Source organism: Vulpes vulpes, chromosome 1 (genome assembly GCF_048418805.1).
Source record: "Vulpes vulpes isolate BD-2025 chromosome 1, VulVul3, whole genome shotgun sequence".
NCBI lineage: Eukaryota > Metazoa > Chordata > Mammalia > Carnivora > Canidae > Vulpes > Vulpes vulpes.
Window position 1 is genome coordinate 111,632,228 of NC_132780.1, and position 22,010 is coordinate 111,654,237.

At 38.1% G+C, this 22,010-nt stretch overlaps 1 protein-coding gene across 1 annotated transcript in view; it reads right to left on the reverse strand.

Moving 5' to 3' along the window:
• MORC1 (MORC family CW-type zinc finger 1) overlaps nt 1-22,010 on the reverse strand; it is a 169,614-nt gene that overhangs the window by 44,752 nt on the left and 102,852 nt on the right. The window contains exon 18 of the mRNA XM_072722555.1: nt 1,504-1,743. Coding sequence (XP_072578656.1) covers nt 1,504-1,743 — 240 coding nt within the window. The remainder of the gene's footprint in view (nt 1-1,503; nt 1,744-22,010) is intronic.

Consider the following 22,010-nt stretch of genomic DNA (forward strand, 5'->3'; position numbering starts at 1 on the left):
TATAGCCTCAAAGAAAGATTTAGGGCTCAAATTTCAAAATCACAGGGAGCTGGACTTCAAATATTTTAAGAGAATGAGTTACCCAAAAATGTAATGAGAAAGGCGACCTTAGGAGGTAATAAGTTTCTGTCACTAAAGATTTTCTAGAAGAGTCTATATGCTGTTTGTCAAAGATTTTATAAAAGAACATGTGAGATATTTCTGCAGTGTAACAATTGTTCAGGATAATTCCTTTTGAAAGAACAATGCCTAAAACATCTTGTCCCCCATAATGCTTAACACAGTATCTCTACACAAGGCAAAGTTCAGTAGATATTTGTTGATCAAATTAGTTTACTGCTTTCAGAGCCTATGGCAATGCATTTGAATATTTTCTCTGGTAACTCATCTCTACCCTTTAAAGGTAAATTTAGTTTTGGGATATAGTAAGAAGGCATTAGAAATCAAATTTGCTAAACAAGGCAGATAAACTAGACAATGCATTTTGCCTTATAAAAAATTTTAAATGGCAGTGAGATATTGTCCGTTACAACCTCCAGCTGAATCTGGCACAAGGTAAATGACCATTCAATCATAGGTATTCTTATTATTATAAGCTAAATCTGAGAACAAGTTCTCAAAAAGGAATTAAATAAGAATAATATTGTCAGAATGAAGGTGAAACAAATTCATTTGGAATTTGTGGGGTGGTACATTTGTTAAAATCAGTCTTACCACTTAAATGTATTATCGAGTTTATATCCCATTTTTCCAGAACCTTGACTACTGGGTGAACTACCTATTATAAAATTTGGCTCAGCATTTTTGCTCTAAAGCACTGAATGCAGAATCCTCAAGATTACAGTCTTACTCTCTATGAATCTAAACACAGATTTTAAATCCTTTTCCCATGCAGGCACTCTTTGGGGCCCTTCATTTGGCTGAGCATAACATACTGTGCTGATGTGCTGATATGAGACATCTGACATTTCCTCCAAAAGAGAACAAAGAAGAAAAAATAGAAATTGGGACCTTATTATGCTGAGTGAAGTAAGTCAACTGAAGAAGGACAATCATCATATGGTTTCACTCATATGTGGAAGAATATAAGAAATAGTGAAAGGGACCATAAGGGAAGGAGGGGAAACTGAGTGGCAAAAAAAATCTGAGAGGAAGACAAACCATGAGCAACTCCTAACTCTGGGAAACGAACAAAGGGTTGCAGAAGGGGAGGTGGGTGGGGAGATGGGGTAACTGGGTGAAAGGCACTAAGGAGGGCACTTGATGGGATGAGCACTGGGTGTTATACTATATGTTGGCAAATTGAATGTAAATAAAATTTAAAAATTAATTAAGAAAAAGAAAGAAATTGGGATCTTGTCCTGGAAACTGAGAGACAATATGTATGTATGCTATAATTAGAGTGCCTTAAAAACATGACAATGAAGCAAAACTTTACCTAATGCTATTTCTAGAATAAATTAATTACTATACATCTGTGGATAAGAAAAGAAAAACAAATACCTGGGACCTCTGGGCTAGTCGGGTGTTTTCCGGCAGGGCTGCTGGATGTCTTTGTTGAGGCTTCACTTTCTTCTGTGTAGACTTCTTCATTTTAGTGTCCAAAACATACTCCACATCAGAGTCCAACCCTTCTGTGTTTGTCTTCCTGCCTCTGTGGCTGACAGAAAGCTCAAAGGATGCAAGAGACTCTTCATTCAAGTCATCACCCCAAGGCCTGAATTTCTGTGTTTTCGTACTTTCCTTAAATAATAAAGATCATGCTTTCATTATTTGGTAGCCACCTTATTTATAATTAATTATAATTTCCCTCAAAACCTGATGGTATTGGGTGATACTTATTACTCATAAACACTTTAAAAACACTTTTAAAAAGCAGAGCTGTAGAAGATGGGCTTTAGCAAGTATATATCATTGTGATGGCTCATTCAGAATTCAATTCCGTAGAGCTGGCCTGAGCCAAGAAATCTTCTGATTCTGAGGATGCAGAAGACTTACGGATGGAGAACACAGTGTGCTTCCTGACTTCCTCCCAGCAGAGGTTTACTTGCCTTTGGTTCCCTGGTGCAAGCATGTCAGTAATCTAGCTCAGGGCTGGCTGGGATTTACGAATCCTATCATCTGCCTGTTACGAAGTATGAATAAATAAAGTTGCAGAGTTTTCCACGTGTGCTCATACACGTTTGTGTGTGATTGGTATAACTGAAAAGCCCTACAGGTTCAAAAATATTCTCTCTAAAATGTAAACTTCAGATAACAGACATTAGAAGAATATAATGTAATTGGACATTTGGGAAACACAAAGAAACAATGTGGGAATTACATAGACAACATATTTCTAGGCAAATACATATCCATAGACTGAATTAGTCAATGTCTCTCTCTATATATATGATTACATATGTACACAGACACATATATAAACCATAGAAAATATGGAAAATACATTAAAATATCTAAAATGGTCATCAACTCCAGACAATAAGATAATGGGAGATTTAAATTCTCTTATGTATCTCTTATTTACTTTATTCTCTAAGTTTTTCCTATTAAACATGTATCACTCTAATAAAACCAAAAAATAATAGTTAAAAATATGTATTAGTGCTTCACTCTCTGAACCTCATTAATGATGGTGACACTTGGCCCTTGATAAAGTCTTACCCTTCATATGGGAAACATGACACAAATGGCTAAATCCTACTTTAATTATTCACCTTAGATGTTGAAGTTTGGCAGGTAGTAGTGAACTCAGTGATCCTACTTGTTGGTACAAACAGGCTTTTATAGAAAAAAAATCATTAGACGAATGTAAGTAAAAAGACCTTTCAACTGGAATATTACAATAATTCAATAATCTTCATTTATTAAAGGAGTGTCAAGATTGCACGTCCTGCCTGATAATTTAAGGGGTCCCTTTTAGTTTAGATAAGCTGCAACAGTGTTGTGATTAGTGGCAACTGGGTAACCTAAGAGAATGCAATGGTTTGTCAAAGCATCACAGACCAGATATCTCATGAGCAATTTCAGGGCATGACTGTATCAAACATGTCTCCACAGCCCCTGTCTCTTTTCTCTGGAGACCCTTTGTTCCCTGCTTGCAGGTCCCAGCATCTGGAATGAATCCTGACCTGCAGCAATAGCTCTGTCTAGTTCAGAGCTCGGGGCCGGAGCTTCAAGGGACTTTTGAGGATAGACTGCCTTTGATTGTGTCCCTAATAACTGGATGCTGCTTGTACTTAGAGGCACATCTAGAGTGAGAGGAAGCATTTGCTCTCCCTGAAAAAAAAAAAAAAACCTTTAAAACTAGTATTTTGCGATGATGATGGTCATGTTAAAATGACGGGATGTTAATGAAACAGAGAGAAGATGGAGAGTAATACAGGACCTGCACCCAGGCTCAGGTCCACTCCCCTTGGGATATGACCCAAGTTAGGGGTCTGCTTGGACCTCCTTTATGGTAGTACATCCATTAATGTTTACTGTGCCACAAACACCAGTGTGGTAACCAGCTCAATGGCCAGATTCTCTAGGACATTAAAATTTACTTTCCTCTTCTAAGTATCCTTCCCCCTCAAAACTGGGAGTCCTGACTGATTAAAGGTTGGTTCTGCTCTCTGCTGAAAACTTTTCTGATGTGGATGGCCTGCACGGATTTTGAAATGGTCCCTTTTTCTCTGTCCTGAGACCCAAATGCCTCTTGGAACATTCCATAAACTGCAGGTATCTTTCAAGACAACCCTTCCAAAATGGAATTATTTTACTTCTATACCACATCACCCTCAACCGGTACTTCCTGGTGCATTTCCTCTCCTGATTAGCGACATCACCAAACACCCAGACACCATGGCCAAGCTAGGTTATCTTTGGGCCATCGTCACTCTCAATCCTCTCCACCTAATCACTGAGGAACTTTACGAATTTCTCCACTTCAATCTTTGAAAACCAAAATTTTATACTAGCCTCAAGTCATCAAATTGTTTAAAGCTTTTTATCATCTCTTGATTGAACTATTTTCTATCATCTTGTTTTTCTTGCTTCTAGTTCACTTCCCCTGATCCTCCAAAGAATTCATTGCTTTATCTTCTATAAACTCATAGCATTATTTCTTTTTGTTTTGTTTTTTATTGGAGTTCAATTTGCCAACATTTAGCATAACACCCAGTGCTCATCCCGCCAAGTGCCCCCCTCAGTGCCCATCACCCAGTCACCCCAACCCTCCGCCCATCTCCCTTTCCACTACCCCTTGGTCATTTCCCAGAGTTAGGTGTCTCTCATGTTTTGTCACCCTCACTGATATTTTCACTCATTTTCTCTTCTTTCCCTTTATTCCCTTTCACTAATTTTTATATTCCCCAAATGAATGAGACCATATGTTTGCCCTTTTCTGATTGACTTATTTCACTCAGCATAACACCCTCCAGTTCCAGCCATATCGAAGCAAATGGTGGGTATTTGTCGCTTCTAATGGCTGAGGAATATTCCATTGTATACATAGACCACATCTTCTTTATTCATCATCTTTTGATGGACACCGAGGCTCCTTCCACAGTTTGGCTATTGTGGACATTGCTGCTATAAACATAGGGGTGCAGGTACCCCGGCGTTTCACTGCATCTGTATCTTTGGGGTAAATCCCCAGCAGTGCAATTGCCGGGTTATAGGGCAGATTTATTTTTAACTTTTTGAGGAACCTCCACACGGTTTTCCAGAGTGGCTGCACCAGTTCACATTCCCACCAACAGTGTAAGAGGGTTCCCCTTTCTCCACATCCTCTCCAACATTTGTTGTTTCCTGTCTTGTTAATTTTCCCCATTCTTACTGGTGTGAGGTGGGATCTCATCGTGGTTTTGATTTGTATTTCCCTGATGGCCAGTGATGCGGAGCATTTTCTCATGTGCTTGTTGGCCATGTCTATGTCTTCCTCTGTGAGATTTCTGTTCATGTCTTTTGCCCATTTCATGATTGGATTGTTTGTTTCTCAGCTGTTGATTTTAATAAGTTCTTTATAGATCGGGATACTAGCCCTTTATCTGATAGGTCATTTGCAAATATCTTCTCCCATTGTGTAAGTTGTCTTTTAGTTTTGTTGACTGTTTCTTTTTCTGTGCAGAAGCTTCTTATCTTGATGAAGTCCCAATAATTCATTTTTGCTTTTGTTTCTCTTGCCTTCATGGATGTATCTTGCAAGAAATTGCTGTGGCCGAGTTCAAAAAGGGTGTTGCCTGTGTTCTCCTCTAGGATTTTGATGGATTTTTGTCTCACATTTAGATCTTTCATCCATTTTGATCTTTGTGTTTGGTGTAAGAGAATGGTCTAGTTTCATTCTTCTGCATGTGGATGTCCAATTTTCCCAGCACCATTTATTGAAGAGACTGTCTTTTTTTCCAGTGGATAGACTTTCCTGCTTTGTCAAATATTCATTGACCATAAAGTTGACCATAAAGTGGACCCAAAAGGTCCACTTCTGGGTTCTCTATTCTGTTCCATTGATCTATGTATCTGTTTTTGTGCCAGTACCAAACTGTCTTGATGACCACAGCTTTGTAGTACAACCTGAAATCTGGCATTGTGATGCCCCCAGCTCTGGTTTTCTTTTTCAATATTCCCCTGAATATTCGGGGTCTTTTCTGATTCCACACAAATCTTAAGATGATTTGTCCAACTCTCTGAAGAAAGTCCATGGTATTTTGATAGGGATTGCATTAAATGTGTAAATTGCCCTGGATAGCATTGACATTTTCACAATATTTATTCTTCTAATCCATGAGCATGGAATATTTTTCCATCTCTTTGTGTCTTCCTCAATATCTTTCAGAAATGTTCTGTAGTTTTTAGAGTATAGATCCTTTACCTCTTTGGTTAGGTTTATTCCTAGGTATCTTATGCTTTTGGGTGCAGTTGTAAATGGGATTGACTCCTTAATTTCTCTTTCTTCAGTCTCATTGTTAGTGTATAGAGATGCCACTGATTTCTGGGCATTGATTTTGTATCTGCCACACTGCCGAATTGCTGTATGAGTTCTAGCAATCTTGGGGTGGAGTCTTTTGGGTTTTCTATGTAGAGTATCATGTCATCTGCAAAGAGGGGGAGGTTGACTTCTTCTTTGCCAATTTGAATTTTAAAAACTTATTATGAGCAGCTATATGCCAATAAATTAGGCAATCTAGAAGAAATGTACACATTCCTAGAAAACCACAAACTACCAAAACTGGAACAGGAAGAAATAGAAAACCTGAACAGGCTGATAATCAGGGAGGACATTGAAGCAGTCATCAAAAACCTCCCAAGACACAAAAGTCCAGGGCCAGATGGCTTCCCAGGGGAATTCTATCAAACGTTTAAAGAAGAAACCATACCTATTCTACTAAAGCTGTTTGAAAAGATAGAAAGAGATGGAGTACTTCCAAACTCGTTCTATGAGGCCAGCATCACCTTAATTCCAAAACCAGACAAAGACCGCACCAAAAAGAAGAATTATAGACCAATATCCCTGATGAACACAGATGCAAAAATTCTCAACAAGATACTAGCCAGTAGGATCCAACAGTACTTTAAGAAGATTATTCACCAGGACCAAGTGGGATTTATCCCTGGGATGCAAGGCTGGTTCAATACTCATAAAACAATCAATGTGATAGATCATACCAACAAGGGAAAAAACAACCATATGATCCTCTCAATAGATGCAGAGAAAGCATTTGACAAAGTACAGCATCCATTCCTGACCAAAACTCTTCAGAGTGTAGGGATAGAGGGAACATTCCTCAGCATCTTAAAAGCCATCTACAAAAAGCTCACAGCAAATATCATTCTCAATGAGGAAACACTGGGAGCCTTTGCCCTAAGATCAGGAACAAGACAGGAATGTCCACTCTCACCACTGCTATTCAACATAGAATTAGAAGTCCTAGCCTCAGCAATCAGGCAACAAAAAGAAATAAAAGGCATTCAAATTAGCATTATTTCTTTTTAGATGTTTATGCAGATAATAAATTCACATGAAACATACATATTTAAAAGTATTATTTTTTTAAAGTCTCCTTACTGCTCCATTTCATTTGTCCAGTTCACAATCCACTATTTTTACCTTTCCAGAGATTTGTTTATACTTCATACAGAAGTATATATAAGTAAGTTTTCCTCACTTTTTTTGAGGTCGGAAAAATGGTAGTATACTGTATATGCAGTCTGCATCTTGCTTTTTCAGTAAAGATACATCCTAAAGATCTTTATTAGTACTTAAAAAACTTCTCTTTACAGGTTCATCATATTCTAATGTATTGTACAAAAATTCGTTTAACCAGACTTTTTTCTAAACATTTAGGCCTTCTCAATATTTTACTCTACAAAGTATTTTGTAATGACATATAAAATAAGTAATTTTGTAAATAGATAATTTTATATTTGTATAAGTATGTATATATGATCAATTTCTAAAAGTGCAATTTCTGGATCAAAAGGTTTATGCATTTGTAATTTTGATAGACACATTGTCCCCACCAGGCTTTTTGGTGGCTCAGTGTACAGTCATCCTTGTGAATATTTCAAGAGCACTGATAAGAAGTACATTGCCTATTTTGAGAGTACAGAGTATATATCATATATACATTATTATTATATATTATTGATTATTTAGATATTCCTAGGCTGAAGGCCAATAAAGTTTCCTATTACTAGCAATGATTGACTCCTTCTCCATGCATCATTTGTAGGTTTTTGCTTTATGAAACTCAACACTACATTAGCTGATATGAGAGATTTGTAATTGATATATCTTCATTATAAATTGAAAACTTTAACTTAATGCCCTTCTTTGGACATTTAATGTGTTTTTTCCCTTGAATTCCAAACCAATAGTAGGCTGGACCTCTATTTTACTTTTGTACATTTATTTGAAATAACATTTTCAATTTTTCTGCATTGCCATTTAAGATGGGTGTCTTGCACATAGCACAGAATTGAGCTTTGCTTTGTGATGCAATCTGAAGTTCTTTGTCCTTCATCAAGCTAGATTTAGGCCATTTGTATTTAATGATACCATATATATGGGTGGTATAGTTGTCATATTATTTTATTTTGCTTTTATAATTTAAGTTTTTAATGATACAGTCCATTTTCTTTTGATTTATGTGGGTACTTCTGATATTATGAAGGGATTTTTCCCCCTACAGACTACCATTACAATGTTAATTTTATAAAACTTATTCTTAGGGATGCCTAGATGGCTCAGCGGTTGAGCATCTGTCTTTGGCTCATAGCCTGATCCCGGAATCCGGCATCGAGTCCCACACTGGACTTCCTGCATGGAGCCTGCTTCTCCCTCTGCCTGTGTCTCTGCTTCTCTCTCTGTCTCTCGTGAATAAATTAATAAAATCTTTTTAAAAAAAGAAATAAATAAAAAGTAGATGGAGGAGCAATAAAGGACATCAGGGGAGGCCTGGCTGAAAATTGCTTTTTACTTGTTTTCTTCAAAAAGGGATTCCTGAGTTTTTTCCTATTTTTCAAAACTGTTTGTAGGCTTTTATTTGAAAGATGGTATAGCTAATATAAAATTATTGGTTTATAATTCAAAATCTTGGGAGTTCTTACTTCACTGTCACCTGAGCTGAAAAATCATAGAAAATCTGAAGCAAATCTGAATTTGTCTCTTTAAGTGATTTGATCTTTATGCGTACTCATCAAAACATTTTATCTTTTTCTGTATAGCTGAATAACTTTTCCAGGATATGTCTTATTGCTGACTATTCTTAGATAGTTTACCCTACCATGCAGCATACTGTTTCAAATATGTAGCTTCAAGGTTTTTTGTTTGTTTTTAATCAAAAGTGTTCCTGATTTATATTTTCAAAAATGTGTTCTTCCCCTACTTTTTCTTTAAAGAGTATTCCAGTTATACAAATACTCAATCTCCTTCTAGTGTCATTTTCCTTGTAATTATAAGGAAGTCCTTCCTAATTTCTATTCATTTTATTTGCCTTTTCACATTTATCCTCCATAGCAGGGGATAGAAAACTTTTTCTGTGAAGGGCTAGATAGCAAATATTTTAGACTTTATAGACCATATACAATCTCTGTTGCATATTCTCCTTTTTTCAATCATCCAATAATGCAAAAATCATTTTTATCTTAAGGGCCATACATGAATAGGTAGCAGACTAGATCTAGTCAATGGGTAATAGCTTGCTGACCCCTGCTCTATCCCTATTGCTTTTAACCCCTGCCTTTGTATTCTTTCCAACTGTATGATTTATTTTTTCTATTTCTATTTTCTATTTCTTCTTTGAGTTCACCAAATCATGTTTCATTTCCATTGTCTCTTGCTGTTTCAACATCTCTTCCTAAGTTCCTATATTTCTTCTTTGAGGTCTTCCTTCATAAAAAACAAAAAACAAAAAACACCACCAACAACAACAACTTAGTTTTTTTTTACTAAGTAAAAACTTGTTTCTAAATGTATATGTAAAATTTTCTTCTGAACTGCGGCAACATTTTCTTTTTTTACATTTCCAGCTGTATTGAGCCATAACTGACATACACTTCATTGCGCACAACTCAAGTGTACAATTTGGTAAAATGTGACATATGTATATAGTCATCATAATAATCAAGATAATAAACATACTGATCATGCTCCAAAGTTTCCTTGTGCTCCTTTGCAATCCCTCTCTACACCCCTTCCTATCCTCTGATCTTTCTCTTAGTATAGATTATCTTCATTTTCTAGAATTTTCGATTAAGTGGTATCATATAGTATGATTTTTTTTTCTGGTTTCTTTCAGTAGGAAGAATTATTTTGAAATTAATCCATGTTGCTATGTGGATCAACAGTTCATTCCTTTCTGTTGATGAGTAGTATTCCACTGAAGAGACCATAATTTGTCTTTTCATTCATTAATGGTAATTTGGGTGACTTTCAGGTTTTGGCTATTCCAAACAGAACTAATATGGGCATACAAGTTTTTATGTAGACATATGCTTATGTTTATATGTGTATTTGCTTAGTGAAGTGTCTGTTTCAAATATCTGCCTATTTTTAAATTATGTTGTCTACTGAGTTTTTAAAGTACTTTACATGTTCTAGGTACAAGTCTAGTATCAGGTACTGTTTTATAAATATTTTCTTCCAGTCATTGGCTTGTCTTTTCAAGTTCTTAATCATGTACTTTTGAGAAGCAAAAGTTTTTTTTTAAAGAAATACAATGTGTCATTTTTTTAGAGTTGGAGATTTTGTATCATATTTTAAAAATCTTTGTAAGCCTTTGGTCACTAAAATGGTTTCCTATATTTTATTCTAAAAGGTTTATAGTTTTAGCTTTTACATTTAAGGTTTCAAGATAATTTCAGTACTGAGGTAAAAGTCAAAGTTCACTATTTTGGGGGACATATGGCTATCCAAGTATTTTGGTATCATTTGTTGAAAGGTTATTCTTTCTCCCATTAAAATGTATTGGTCCCTTTACTGAAAAACAACTGAACATATACGTGTGAGTCTATTTATGGACTCTATTCCACTGCTCTCTATGTCTCTTTTTACGTCAATACCACACTGTCTTGATTACTGTAGGTTTATAATAAGTCTTGACATTAGGTAGTGAGAGTCCACCAACTGTTCTATTTCAATGTTATTTTGACTGCTGTTGGCACTCCACATGAATTTTAGATTGTTGGCAATTTCTACCAAAAAAAAAAAAAATCTTGCTTGACTTTTGATTGAGATTGAGTTAAGTCTATAGACCAGTTAGGGAGAACGGACATCTTCATAATATCGAATCTGCAAACCCATGAACATAGGTTATCTCTCATTTGTTTCATGTAATTTTTTAAGCAATGTTTTATAGTTTCTAGTGTACAGGTCTTGATATCTTTTTTTAAAATTTTATTTATTTATTCATGAGAGACAGAGAGAGAGAGAGGCAGAGACGCAGGCAGAGGGAGAAGCAGGCTCCATGCAGGGAGCCTGACATGGGACTAGATACCGGGTCTCCAGGATCAGGCCCTGGGCTGAAGGCGGCACTAAACTGCTGAGCCACCCGGGCTGCCCAGAAATATTATTTTTTTAATTTTAACTTTCAATTGTTTGTGCTAGTATGTAGAAATAGTTGATTTTTATATACCAATTTTGTACTCTGCAACCTTGCTAAGCTCACCTCACCAGTTTTAGTAACTTCTTTATAGATTCCATCTGATTTCCTACATAGACCGTCACAACTAAAAAGAAAATGTTTACCTCTGTTGACAATCTGAATGTCCTTTATTTCTTTTTCTTTCTTTCTTACACTGTCTAGAACTTCCTGAACAATGAATGCTGAATTGGAGTGGTAAGAGCAAACCTTCTTGCTTAATTCATCTTAAGAGAATTTAGTCTCTCACTATAAGTACAGTTCTGGCTGTAAGTTTTTTATAGATTGCCCTTTATCACACTAAGTCAGTTTTCTTCTGCTCCAAATTTGATGTTTTTATCAGAAATTGATGTAGTTGCTTCTTTTTTGTCATGTCATTTATATCTTACTGGATTCTTTTCCTTTTTTTCTTATGGAATGATATCTTGTTTATATTTTACTGAAATCTTTTTTTTTTCTTTTTGTATGGTATCTTTTTTTTTTTTAGCTGCTATACTAGTTCATTTCTTTTTTTTTTTATTATTATTTATTTATGATAGTCATACAGAGAGAGAGAGAGAGAGAGAGAGAGAGGCAGAGACACAGGCAGAGGGAGAAGCAGGCTCCATACACCGGGAGCCCGACGTGGGATTCGATCCCGGGTCTCCAGGATCGCGCCCTGGGCCAAAGGCAGGCGCTAAACCGCTGCGCCACCCAGGGATCCCTACTAGTTCATTTCTTAAACATATATGAATTAGGTGTTCTAGGACTAGCTCTTTGCTAGAGTTTTCTATAGGAAGAGAGGATAAGATTCTAGACAAGTTATTTTTTTTTGACTCCACAAGTCACTTATTTTCTTCTCATCTCTACACATACACACACACACACACACACACACACACACACACACCCCTCGGCAAATACGACTTGTTGAATACTTTCATGTGCAGTCCACATCTCCTTCTGTGAACCAGAGTAGGTCCAGGAGGGCTCCTGTTGCCTTCTGGCTATAGCAGACAGTGGCTATCTCTTTTCCATCCCCAGAAGTACCCTTCTTCACTAAGTGTATTTGTATTAATTCCTTAGATGTGCTATTGTTGGGCTCTTTCTTCCATTTCTTTCCCCTACCTCCTGTGGAGTTCCTGCATTATCTTGACAGCTTTGAGCAATAGCCCTGAGCAATATTTTAGTATATATCTCCTAGTATGACTGAAATTTGAGTTCACATTTTTGTTTTCTGTTTTCCATGTTGCTCAAAGAAGACTTCCAGAAAAAGAATGGGAAATGCTATGTCTGTCTAGCCACATTTATACCAGAAGTCTCTTCTTATAACACTTTTTCGTCTCTTTATGATGGTATGTATCACATCACATGGTAACAGGTGTGTCTGTCTCAATAAATTGTAAACTTCCAAACCCATTTTTTATCTGTAATACCTAATACAATGTTTAGCACTTTATAGGTGCTCAATAAAACATTGATAATTGATGATTGAAACAATAAATAGATGCTCCCAGTGCTTATGGCTCATCTATTCCATACAGTTGAAACACTGCCACATGCCTATTCTGCATGCATAATGTGACTACTTCTCCAGTCATGTTGGACATTATCACATCTTTGAGATGCTTTATATGAAGTGCTAGTATATACTCTCTTCCAAAGTTTGTATCACCCTGGGATGAGCTTTGTTCCTGATACAGCAAAATGGATTGAGCCTAGCCTAGGAACCATATTTGATACAGTTCTCTAATTTGGGTTGTCTCATTTTTGGTACTGGCTTAAAGATAATGACTTTTGTTAGTTTTATTGTAATGACTTTTGATCTATACTAATCATATCACTAAATTAGAATTGTGGGTAAATAAAACCTTTTACAAATTACATAAACTTTCCTCTTCTATAACTAATTTCAGAGTTGTGTTTCTACAGATGAACTTCAGATATTATGGAAAAACACAGCAAAAATTAAAATGTCTCAGCTACATTTTGAACAGAAAAACATCAAAAGTGGTGGCCAATAAAACATTTTAAGGCAATACAGGAGCCAATACCAGACACTGAAATGAGTTCCAGATGCCTGTAATAATGCCTCCAGATAAAGGCAAAATTCACTAGTAATTAGAAGAACATAGCAGTAATTAGGGGACGAGGCATTCAATGATAGCCACACTGAGTATCTTTCCCTGCATGATTCTATACCCAGAAAATTTCACTACAGTATGAATAATTTCACTATATTTACAGTAAAGGTATAGCATATCCTTAATAATACTGGATCCAATTATTTTAACTGAGTACGTTTCCTCTTTTTCCTTAATTTCATCACATGCTTTCCTCCACCTTGTAACTCCAGGAGTTGCTCAAGTGAACTTAGACCAATCTTTCCATCTCTTAAACATTCTCCAGCTCTGAAACCCTTTTACTTCCTTATCATTTATGGTTCTTCTAATTCTCTGAGGATTATAAATGCTCTTGATAGCTACTGAAATTTTTATTCTCCTTCAGTTCTTCTCTTTTCTCTCAATTTATCACATCCCCTCTTGGTTTTCCTTCCATTCCCCATCCTGCCTGAGAAAAACAAGTCATCATTTCAGCTATGCTCTGCTACACCCAGGAAGATAAACTCCAGCCTTAAATCAGTCAGATCACTAATCACTTTCCCTGTCTGCTCAGAAATTTCAGGCTGCTAAAATTTGCATAACTTTTGAACCCACACCACAAAAAAAGGCACAGTTCTCATCTTCTCTGGACTTATTCTTTTACTATCCTTAGTTCTGTCCCTCCTGACAAAGATTGTTCCAAAGCTTCATTATGCCCTGAACATAAAGCTTGCCTCTCACCTCAGCTGATGGTCCTATTCTTCTTTAGAAAAAGCAAAACTAGATTGCCATTGTTAAGAATCATATCCTTTGAGACATCTGGGTGGCTCAGTGGTTGAGCATCTGCCTTTGGCTAAGGTAGTGATCCCAGGGCCCTGGGATTGAGTCTCACATCAGGCTCCCCAAGGGGATCCTGCTTCTCCTCTGCCTGTGGTGTCTGCCCATGTCTCTGCCTCTCTCTTTGTGTCTGTCATGAATAAATAAAATCTTAAATAATAATAATAATAGAAGTATTTTAAAAAGTGGACTTAGTGCAATAACCACATCATAATAGATACAAAAATACTTGCACACTTAATTTAATAACCCAGCAGAATTAAAGGGAAAAGACTGAAACAAAACACTATAAAAGTAAGATTTGCAAAAAAGGTTTTCTAAACCATTAAGACAAAAAGTAGGGTATTTTAGTTTCATCTATTGAAATACCTTCTGTGGAAACAGGGATAACATATAGTTAGTGAACTAAAATAAATCGGCACACGTAAATGTACTACATGAAGTTAACCTTAACGAAAAATGTTACCAGTTCCTCCAAAAGTTTTCCTTATTCCAAAGGGTAAGAGTAAGATTCCAGGACCCCTCCCAAATAGCAAAGAGATACGAGTGTATGGAGGGGAACAGAAGGTGGGTGTCCCCTCCTATATAAACACCCAGATTCCTTTTTTTTTCTTTTTCTTGGAGTTCTTTACCAGTAGTACAAACTCTGGTATATGTAGAACATCAGATCTGACTCATCTCATCCACTGCCTCCAAGATACAAATTAGAGCAAATGCAAGTCAGCACAATTATTTGCTATAATTAAATAATAATTTTCTTTGCTCCAGAAACTTCATGTTTATATTCAGAATAAAATAAACAAATATAGATATTTAAAACTTAACAGCTTGTAACAAAGATGGGCAATATTCACAGGCTCTAAAATTTCAATGAGTCTTTAAAAACATCCAGTTTAAACTCTATTTATTTATTTACTTATTTATGAGAGAGACAGAGAGTGGGAGAGCATCCCAAGTGGGCCCCACGCTCAGCACACTGCCTGACATGGGGCTCGATCTTATAATCCTGAGATCACGACCAGAGCAGAAATCAAGAGTTGGACACTCAACCAACTGAGCCACCCATGCACCTTTAACCCCTTTCTTTTTGTTGGGGTAGGAGATACTAAGATCAAGGACTAGAGACCTGAGACAGGCGTGAGGTCTGCTGCTTAGGAACAAGAGCTGGGACCTGCAGTTAAGGGCCTGACACCAGCCAGTGCTGCCCACCATTCAGCTCCCTCCACCATCTTTAAAGAACCCCTAAGCATCCTCCCTCTGTACCGCCTTCCAAAGAGATCACTGTCCTCCAATATCTGCCTAATAGAGACAGAGCTCCTCAAAAAGAAAAATTGTGATTGCTGCTAGCTATTAATTTCTCCCACACTAAAGACCTATCAATCTAAATGGAAAGATATCAGAGTAGTTCAAATAGCTGTGAAATAATCAATCTCATATTTTAAGTTTATTTGTATTCCCCTCTTGCTTATGTGACTTAAGTAAAGAGAGGCGCATGGCTTAATAACAGACTGAGGAGCCTGGAGCCTGACTGTGTCAGAAGAAATCACAGTTATCCAGTTTCTTAACTCCATTCTTGGCAGCTATTTCTCTGTGCCTCAATTTCCTCTTCTATGAATGAGAAATTATAAAAATCATAGGACTTTCATAGGTTGTGAGTCAGTATGCTTATAGCACCTCTAACAGGGACACATTCTAAGCACTACTGTCATTTAATCCTTTCATTCATCCTTCTCCTTTAGACTCCTCATCTATGAGAGGTAAACAAACCATAAGAGACTCTTAACTATAAAGAACAAATTGACAGTTGATGGAAGGGAGGGCGGATGGGGGGATGGACCAGATGTATGACGGGTATTAAGGAGGGCACCTGTTTGGATGAGAACTGGGTGTTGTATAGAAATGATGAATCAGGGCAGCCCCCAGTGGCTCAGTGGCTCAGTGGCTTACCGCCGCCTTCTGCCCAGGGTGTGATCCTGGAGAGCTGGGATCGAGTCCCACATCGGGCTCCCTGCGTGGAGCCCGCATCTCCCTCTGCCTGTTTCTCTGCCTCTCTCTCTCTCTCTCTCTCTCTGTGTGTGTGTGTGTCTCTCATGAATAAATAAAATCTTAAAAAAAAAAAAAAGAAATGATGAATCACTGAATTCTACTCCAGAAACCAATATTGCATTGTATGTTAACTAACTAGAATTTAAATGAAAATTTGAAAAAGAAAAAAAAAATAAATTCCTCATCTATGTAATATTTACAGTTAATCATTCAGGGTAGTTTTTTAATTCACCAAAATATCCATGATTATGGAAATCTTGGGGAAGAAATTGGAGAGGAGAAGTGAATTGGAAATTTTTTTTAAAAATGCAGTTATCTTTTACTAAAAAAATTCCTGTAGAGATCAAATGGCACAATATATGCAGAAACAAGTGGCAGATAAACCAAAGAGCAAATGAAGCTTTGGCTTCAAGACCCCTCCCCAACATAGGCCCCTTCCAAGGCTCTGTTCCCCAACTTCATATTTATATATTTTACAGTTTCTTTTTTTCTTGGGGGAGTGCTGCAAAACTGTACAAGCTTCAAGGTCCAAAAAAACTAGATCTTCCCTTGTTCAGAAACATTTTAAATAATACTTTGTTATTTTCAAATGCCAGGAATTATTACTAATGGTCTTGACTAGAAGACCTCCTTGAGGATTCTCTGAATAGAGGAAGGATGATTCTAGATCATTAGAAGGAAAAGGTCATAGTCAAATAACAGTTAACCCTCTGTGTCTGCATTAGAGCCCCCAAGTGTGTCAAGAGACCACCCTGTTTCATTCCAAGGCTGGGTGTGGGAGAGCAAGCCTGAGTTAGGGGGTAGGGGAATCAGCACTCGCTGATCGAGGACAAGGTGGAAAATAGAGGTTACGCTTGAACTTCACTCAAGCCTACAGGAGTCAGGATAGAGGAAGGGACCAAATTCAAAGTAAGAATATGATCAGGTGGCAAAGGGTTAACTATTAAATCAGGAGGCACAAGATATGAGGTTTGACTTCAAAATCAGAACAATCATGAAGTACAGTTCCTTAACCTGAACTGAAAATGTGAGGCTGGGTCCTGAGTAAGAGGGGAGGTGAGGTCTAACACGATGAGAAATGGGATCCAAGCTTAGAAGGGGGAGACACAGGGATGCTGGTGCTAAGGGGCACAAGCTCAGGTGCACAGGGTTCCTTTAGAAGGGACTGGTGAGTAGCCTGCTTTGGAAGGAAGCCAGATGTCTGCACCTTACTCTCAGCCGTCAGGAAACAGGCCCCACAGTGCTTCTGGGGCACCAGGCAGCCTCTGATTGTCCCCCAAGAGCATGTACACTAATGAAAACTGGTTGTACATGAGGTTCAGGCACCCACAGAATTTTTATAGGGCAGAGATCCAATAGGTGTACTTGCTTCAAAACCCAAATTAGTATTCCCTCCAGTGAAAATCATTTCAGAAAACACCTGAACTTCTACGCTCTCCGTCTCTGTGGATGTGGACAGGAATGGCTGACTGCCATGCAGAGCGAGGGAGGTAATGTGGCAAGACCGCCTGCCCCTGGAGAAGCTACTTCTCTTCTTGGAGGAAGGAGGAGTTCCCTTTGGAATCACATTCCTATGGGCCCCCAGCAGCCGCATTTGGGTCCTGTTTGGGAGACTCAGGAGCAGACAACAATGGATGAAATTTCTTGATCCCAAACTCCAGGGCAGAAAGGAGTAATCTGTGAAGCCAGGAACAGGGGGTGTCCTGGGCTCCTCACACCACACTGCTCCCTGCAGTGTCCTGTTCTGGCTGTTTTGATGTGCCTCTAACTACTGGCACTGCCCCAGTTTGTTCAGTAAGCCACAGTGCTGTCCTGTCGGGAAGCGTGACATATGCGCCTCAGGAAAAGGATGAGTTAGATTATTATCTGGACAAGCAACTCCAGTTAGGGAAGTGAGTATCTTCTGGTAGCCATCTACTGTGCCCAACGCTGAGCCAGGTGTGGTGATGGGAAGTACACGAGAAAAAGAACACATGATATCCATTCTCAACGAACTGCTAAACTACTCTGACAGAAGCAACTCACTTAATATCTCATTTGCTATGCTGTGAGCACAGGGCCCGCAAGTGTGAGTGTATTATGCATTATTCCTTTTGGAAAAACAATGCATCACCACAGAGAAATGAGATCTTTGTACCAAGAGTAATAAAGTAAAATATCTCAACTACAGTGACTATAATAGCTTCTTGTTAGACAAGGGTCTTTGGGTATCATAAATTTTAAACCATGGCAGTTTATGTAAGAAGGCTGAAAAGTACTCTTGATGAATAAATATATTTTCTAAGGCATCTGTCTCTGTGGTTATACAGATTTGAAATCTCAGCATCCTACGCAATAGTGACACATTTAAAAGATTAAATTCTAAATGGGAAAATGCATTCATACTCTTCATTACAAAGTTGTATTCAGATGTGCCATTTCAATTTGAAAAACATAGCTAAAAGTTCAGGAAGCCTTCTTTGCTCTACATTTAATGCTAAAACAACCAGTGTGGGAATTGTCAGATTACACTATTTCATTTTTTTGTGTCCACGGAAGCACTGCAAAAGAACAGAATGCTATTGCTGGAATTCCTTTTCAACAAGCATGACATTTTACACAGGCTCTGCGCTTGATGCCAAGACCATGATCATGGCAAACGAAATCCAAATACAGTCTCTATAACTCCCATCCAAATGCCACGCCTTATTTTGACCAAGTGTAAGAACACTTTGGTCTCCAATAATATATGCAGAAAGAGTTAAGTCTAACCTTTGCAGAGTCAATCAATTTGGTCGAATGAAAAATACTTGGCCTTGGACCCATTTGTGAAGAGTTCTGCATAAATCAAATTATTCCTTCAATCCTTCATTCATTGTTTGGTAAGTACTTAGTACGTGAAAGGTCCAGGCGTAGGTTTTGGAGGATGGAGAGATGAATAAAAATGGTCCCTTGTTTCTAAAAGTTTATAATTTAAGGCACCTGGGTGGCTCAGTCAGTTAAGTGTCTGCCTTCGGCTCAAGTCATGATCCCAGGTCCTGGGATCAAGCTCCGCATCAGGCTCCCTGCTCAGTGGGGATTCTGCTTCTTCCTCTCCCTCTGCCCCACCCCTTGTTTGTGCGCTCTTTCTCTCAAATAAATAAAATCTTTTTAAAAATTTTTAAAAATAAAAGTTTACAGCCCCTAAGAGGAGACAGAAGAGACACATGAGTAATTATTACACCAGGTAGAAAATAAAACATGTTCTAAGGAAGACCCATTAAGGACAAAGAGAACTGGAAAGAAGACATTTTTACAGGGAGGAAATGAGAAAAAACCTCATGCAAGAATGGCATTATTTTTAGATCTTAAGGAAGAGAAAAAGAAACAGTGGCCACTCCAGACAATATGGAAGGAATGGAAATGGAGAGCATAGCTAAGGACTAGGGCATGGCTAGGGGAGATCCCATAGAGGGGAGGAAACTACAGATGACTTTGGAACAACACAGGGGGGTTGGGACACCAACACCTGCAGAACTGAAAGTCTGTATACAGTTTTTGACTCCCCCCAAAACTGAACCACTAATAGCCTGTTATTGATTGGAAGCCTTACTGAGTCTGAAGTCAAATTAACACGTACTTTGTATATTAGATGTATTATATACAGCATTTTTACAATAAAGTAAGCTGGAGAAAAGAAAATGTTATTGATCAAATCATAAGTAAGAGAAAATACATTTACAATACCGTATCCTATTTCTCGGGAAAAAAATCTGCACAAATGGACCCACGCAGTTCAAACCCATGTTGTTCAAAGGTCAATGGTATTGCCAGAAAGGAAAATAGTGTCATATTAGAGAGAGCCTAGAATCTCTCTAGGATAAGAAGTTATTACTCAGAAAAGATGAACCCAGAAAGCCCTATAGGATACATAAGTGATACAGCACACATTGCACAAGCAGGGATTATCCAAATATATGCCCATTAACATTACTTATGTATAAGTGAGTAGAGGAGGCTTTATTCAGGGAATCAAGTTATGATGTTTTATAATGACTAAAGGCATCAAGTGTATTTAAAGTGGTACCAAAACCCCCTGAACGAGATGTACCTAAAACTATATCCCCTGTGCATGATTGTGATGCAGTCGTCCTTGCCATATAATAAAAGGTAGGGCAAATTTGAGGACTGGAAAGCTCCTCAAATTCAGAGAAATTGATTTTTTTATCTCTACTCTATGGTTTTAAAAGTACTGTTTAGGTTTATTGAAAAAAAAACAGAATAACAATTATCCAGATAATAGGCTACTTAGTAGCTGAGCAGTCAAGAGCAACAGTATGAAAATGAAAATGTTTCACCATTTGGCCGGCAGGTGGCACTTGTCACTCGGTATAGAAAACAGCAGGTACTGAGAAATGAACCTGAACCGCCGAGTTAGGGACAGATTATTCATTCATCTCTCCAGAAAGGAGAAAGAGTGGAACGGGCTGTTTCAGAAGCACAATCTATAGGGAGGGTCTTGGGTTGCTGACACAGCTCATCAGTTTACATCTTGAATCTGAGCTCTCCCATTAGGTTACTGAACTTAAGTATTTCCCTGAACAAATATGTTTGGCAGTTTATCAGTTTGTTGCCTTTGTAAGTGTTCTTAGGTTTCTGACTGTATTTATCCTTAGGAGACTATGAGCAGAGCCATGCTGAACTTAGACAAAAAGGAAACACATTCCAACTTCATCATTTAAAAATGTGTGATTGATTCAGTTATTTAACCACTTTGTACTTCTTTCTTTTTCTATAATTGATATGACTGTTCTGTTGCAGGGATTACATAAGATACCATCTGTGGAAATGACAGCTTTGGATCTAGCTACTCGTTTTCTCCTAAAGGACCGGATCTAACCATTGAGATACCTCTTTTTCCAGAAGAGTTCCCTGACTCACTGTAAGCATCGTCTAACCAGGGCATCAGGTAGGTGGCACTCCTAGAACTTAGTCACTCGACACAGCAGTAGGGTGCGTGAGAGGTGAAGAAGGGGCTGTAGCTGTCTGTCCACTTCACATACTTCTACCATAAAACTCTCTCTCCTAGGGACGCCTGGGTGGTTCAGCGGTTGAGCATCTGCCTTTGGCCCAGAGCGTGATCCCGGGGTCCTGGGATCAAGTCCCACATCGGGCTCCCCGCAGGGAGCCTGCTTCTCCCTCTGCCTGTGTCTCTGCCTCTCTCTGTGTGTCTCTCATAAGTACATAAATCTTTAAGAAAAAAAAAATCTCTCTCTCTCTCTCTCTTACCATTAATCTATCACTCTTGCTTGTCCTTAACACAAAACCCACAACCCCAGAATCTAAGGTCCAGAAAGGGCTTTGATTTACCTAATCAACATTTCATTCTCCAGAGCAGGATGCCTTCAGCCATGAAAGATAAACTACAAGACAGTAAGAAATGGGATGTGCAGATTTGGGTTATTTTTATATTTGTTTCCCAGTCTAGTCAATGGATAAGTAGGCACTGGTAGTGGGAGGCAGGAAGAGAGAACAAGAGGGAGCAGACCATAATTACATGGCATGCGCCTTATTATTTCCCGATATGGAGAGAATGGGCACCACCAGTACACAGTGAATCACGGTAACACACTAGCCAGTTCCCGATTTTCCCGTGGTGTCTACCCTACACCTGAATCATGCCTGCACTGCACCTGAACGGCACTAGTGTTCTGTTTTTCTGGCTTTCCCACCCCTGCCTATGTTGCATTCTAACGGAACTTCTTTTAAAAGACAGTCAGGAAGGGAGTAAATTCACAATGAATATTGGATGGTTTTGAGTCTGGTTTCTGGCATCAGGCAGCTATCATCAAAATACAGTTTTTGAATACTTTCATGGGTTATTTCTGTGAAAGGGGAATTGAGGTCACCTTCTAGAGGTCTTCTATTCAGCAATTACTATATTTTATAATGAGTTTCATGTCAC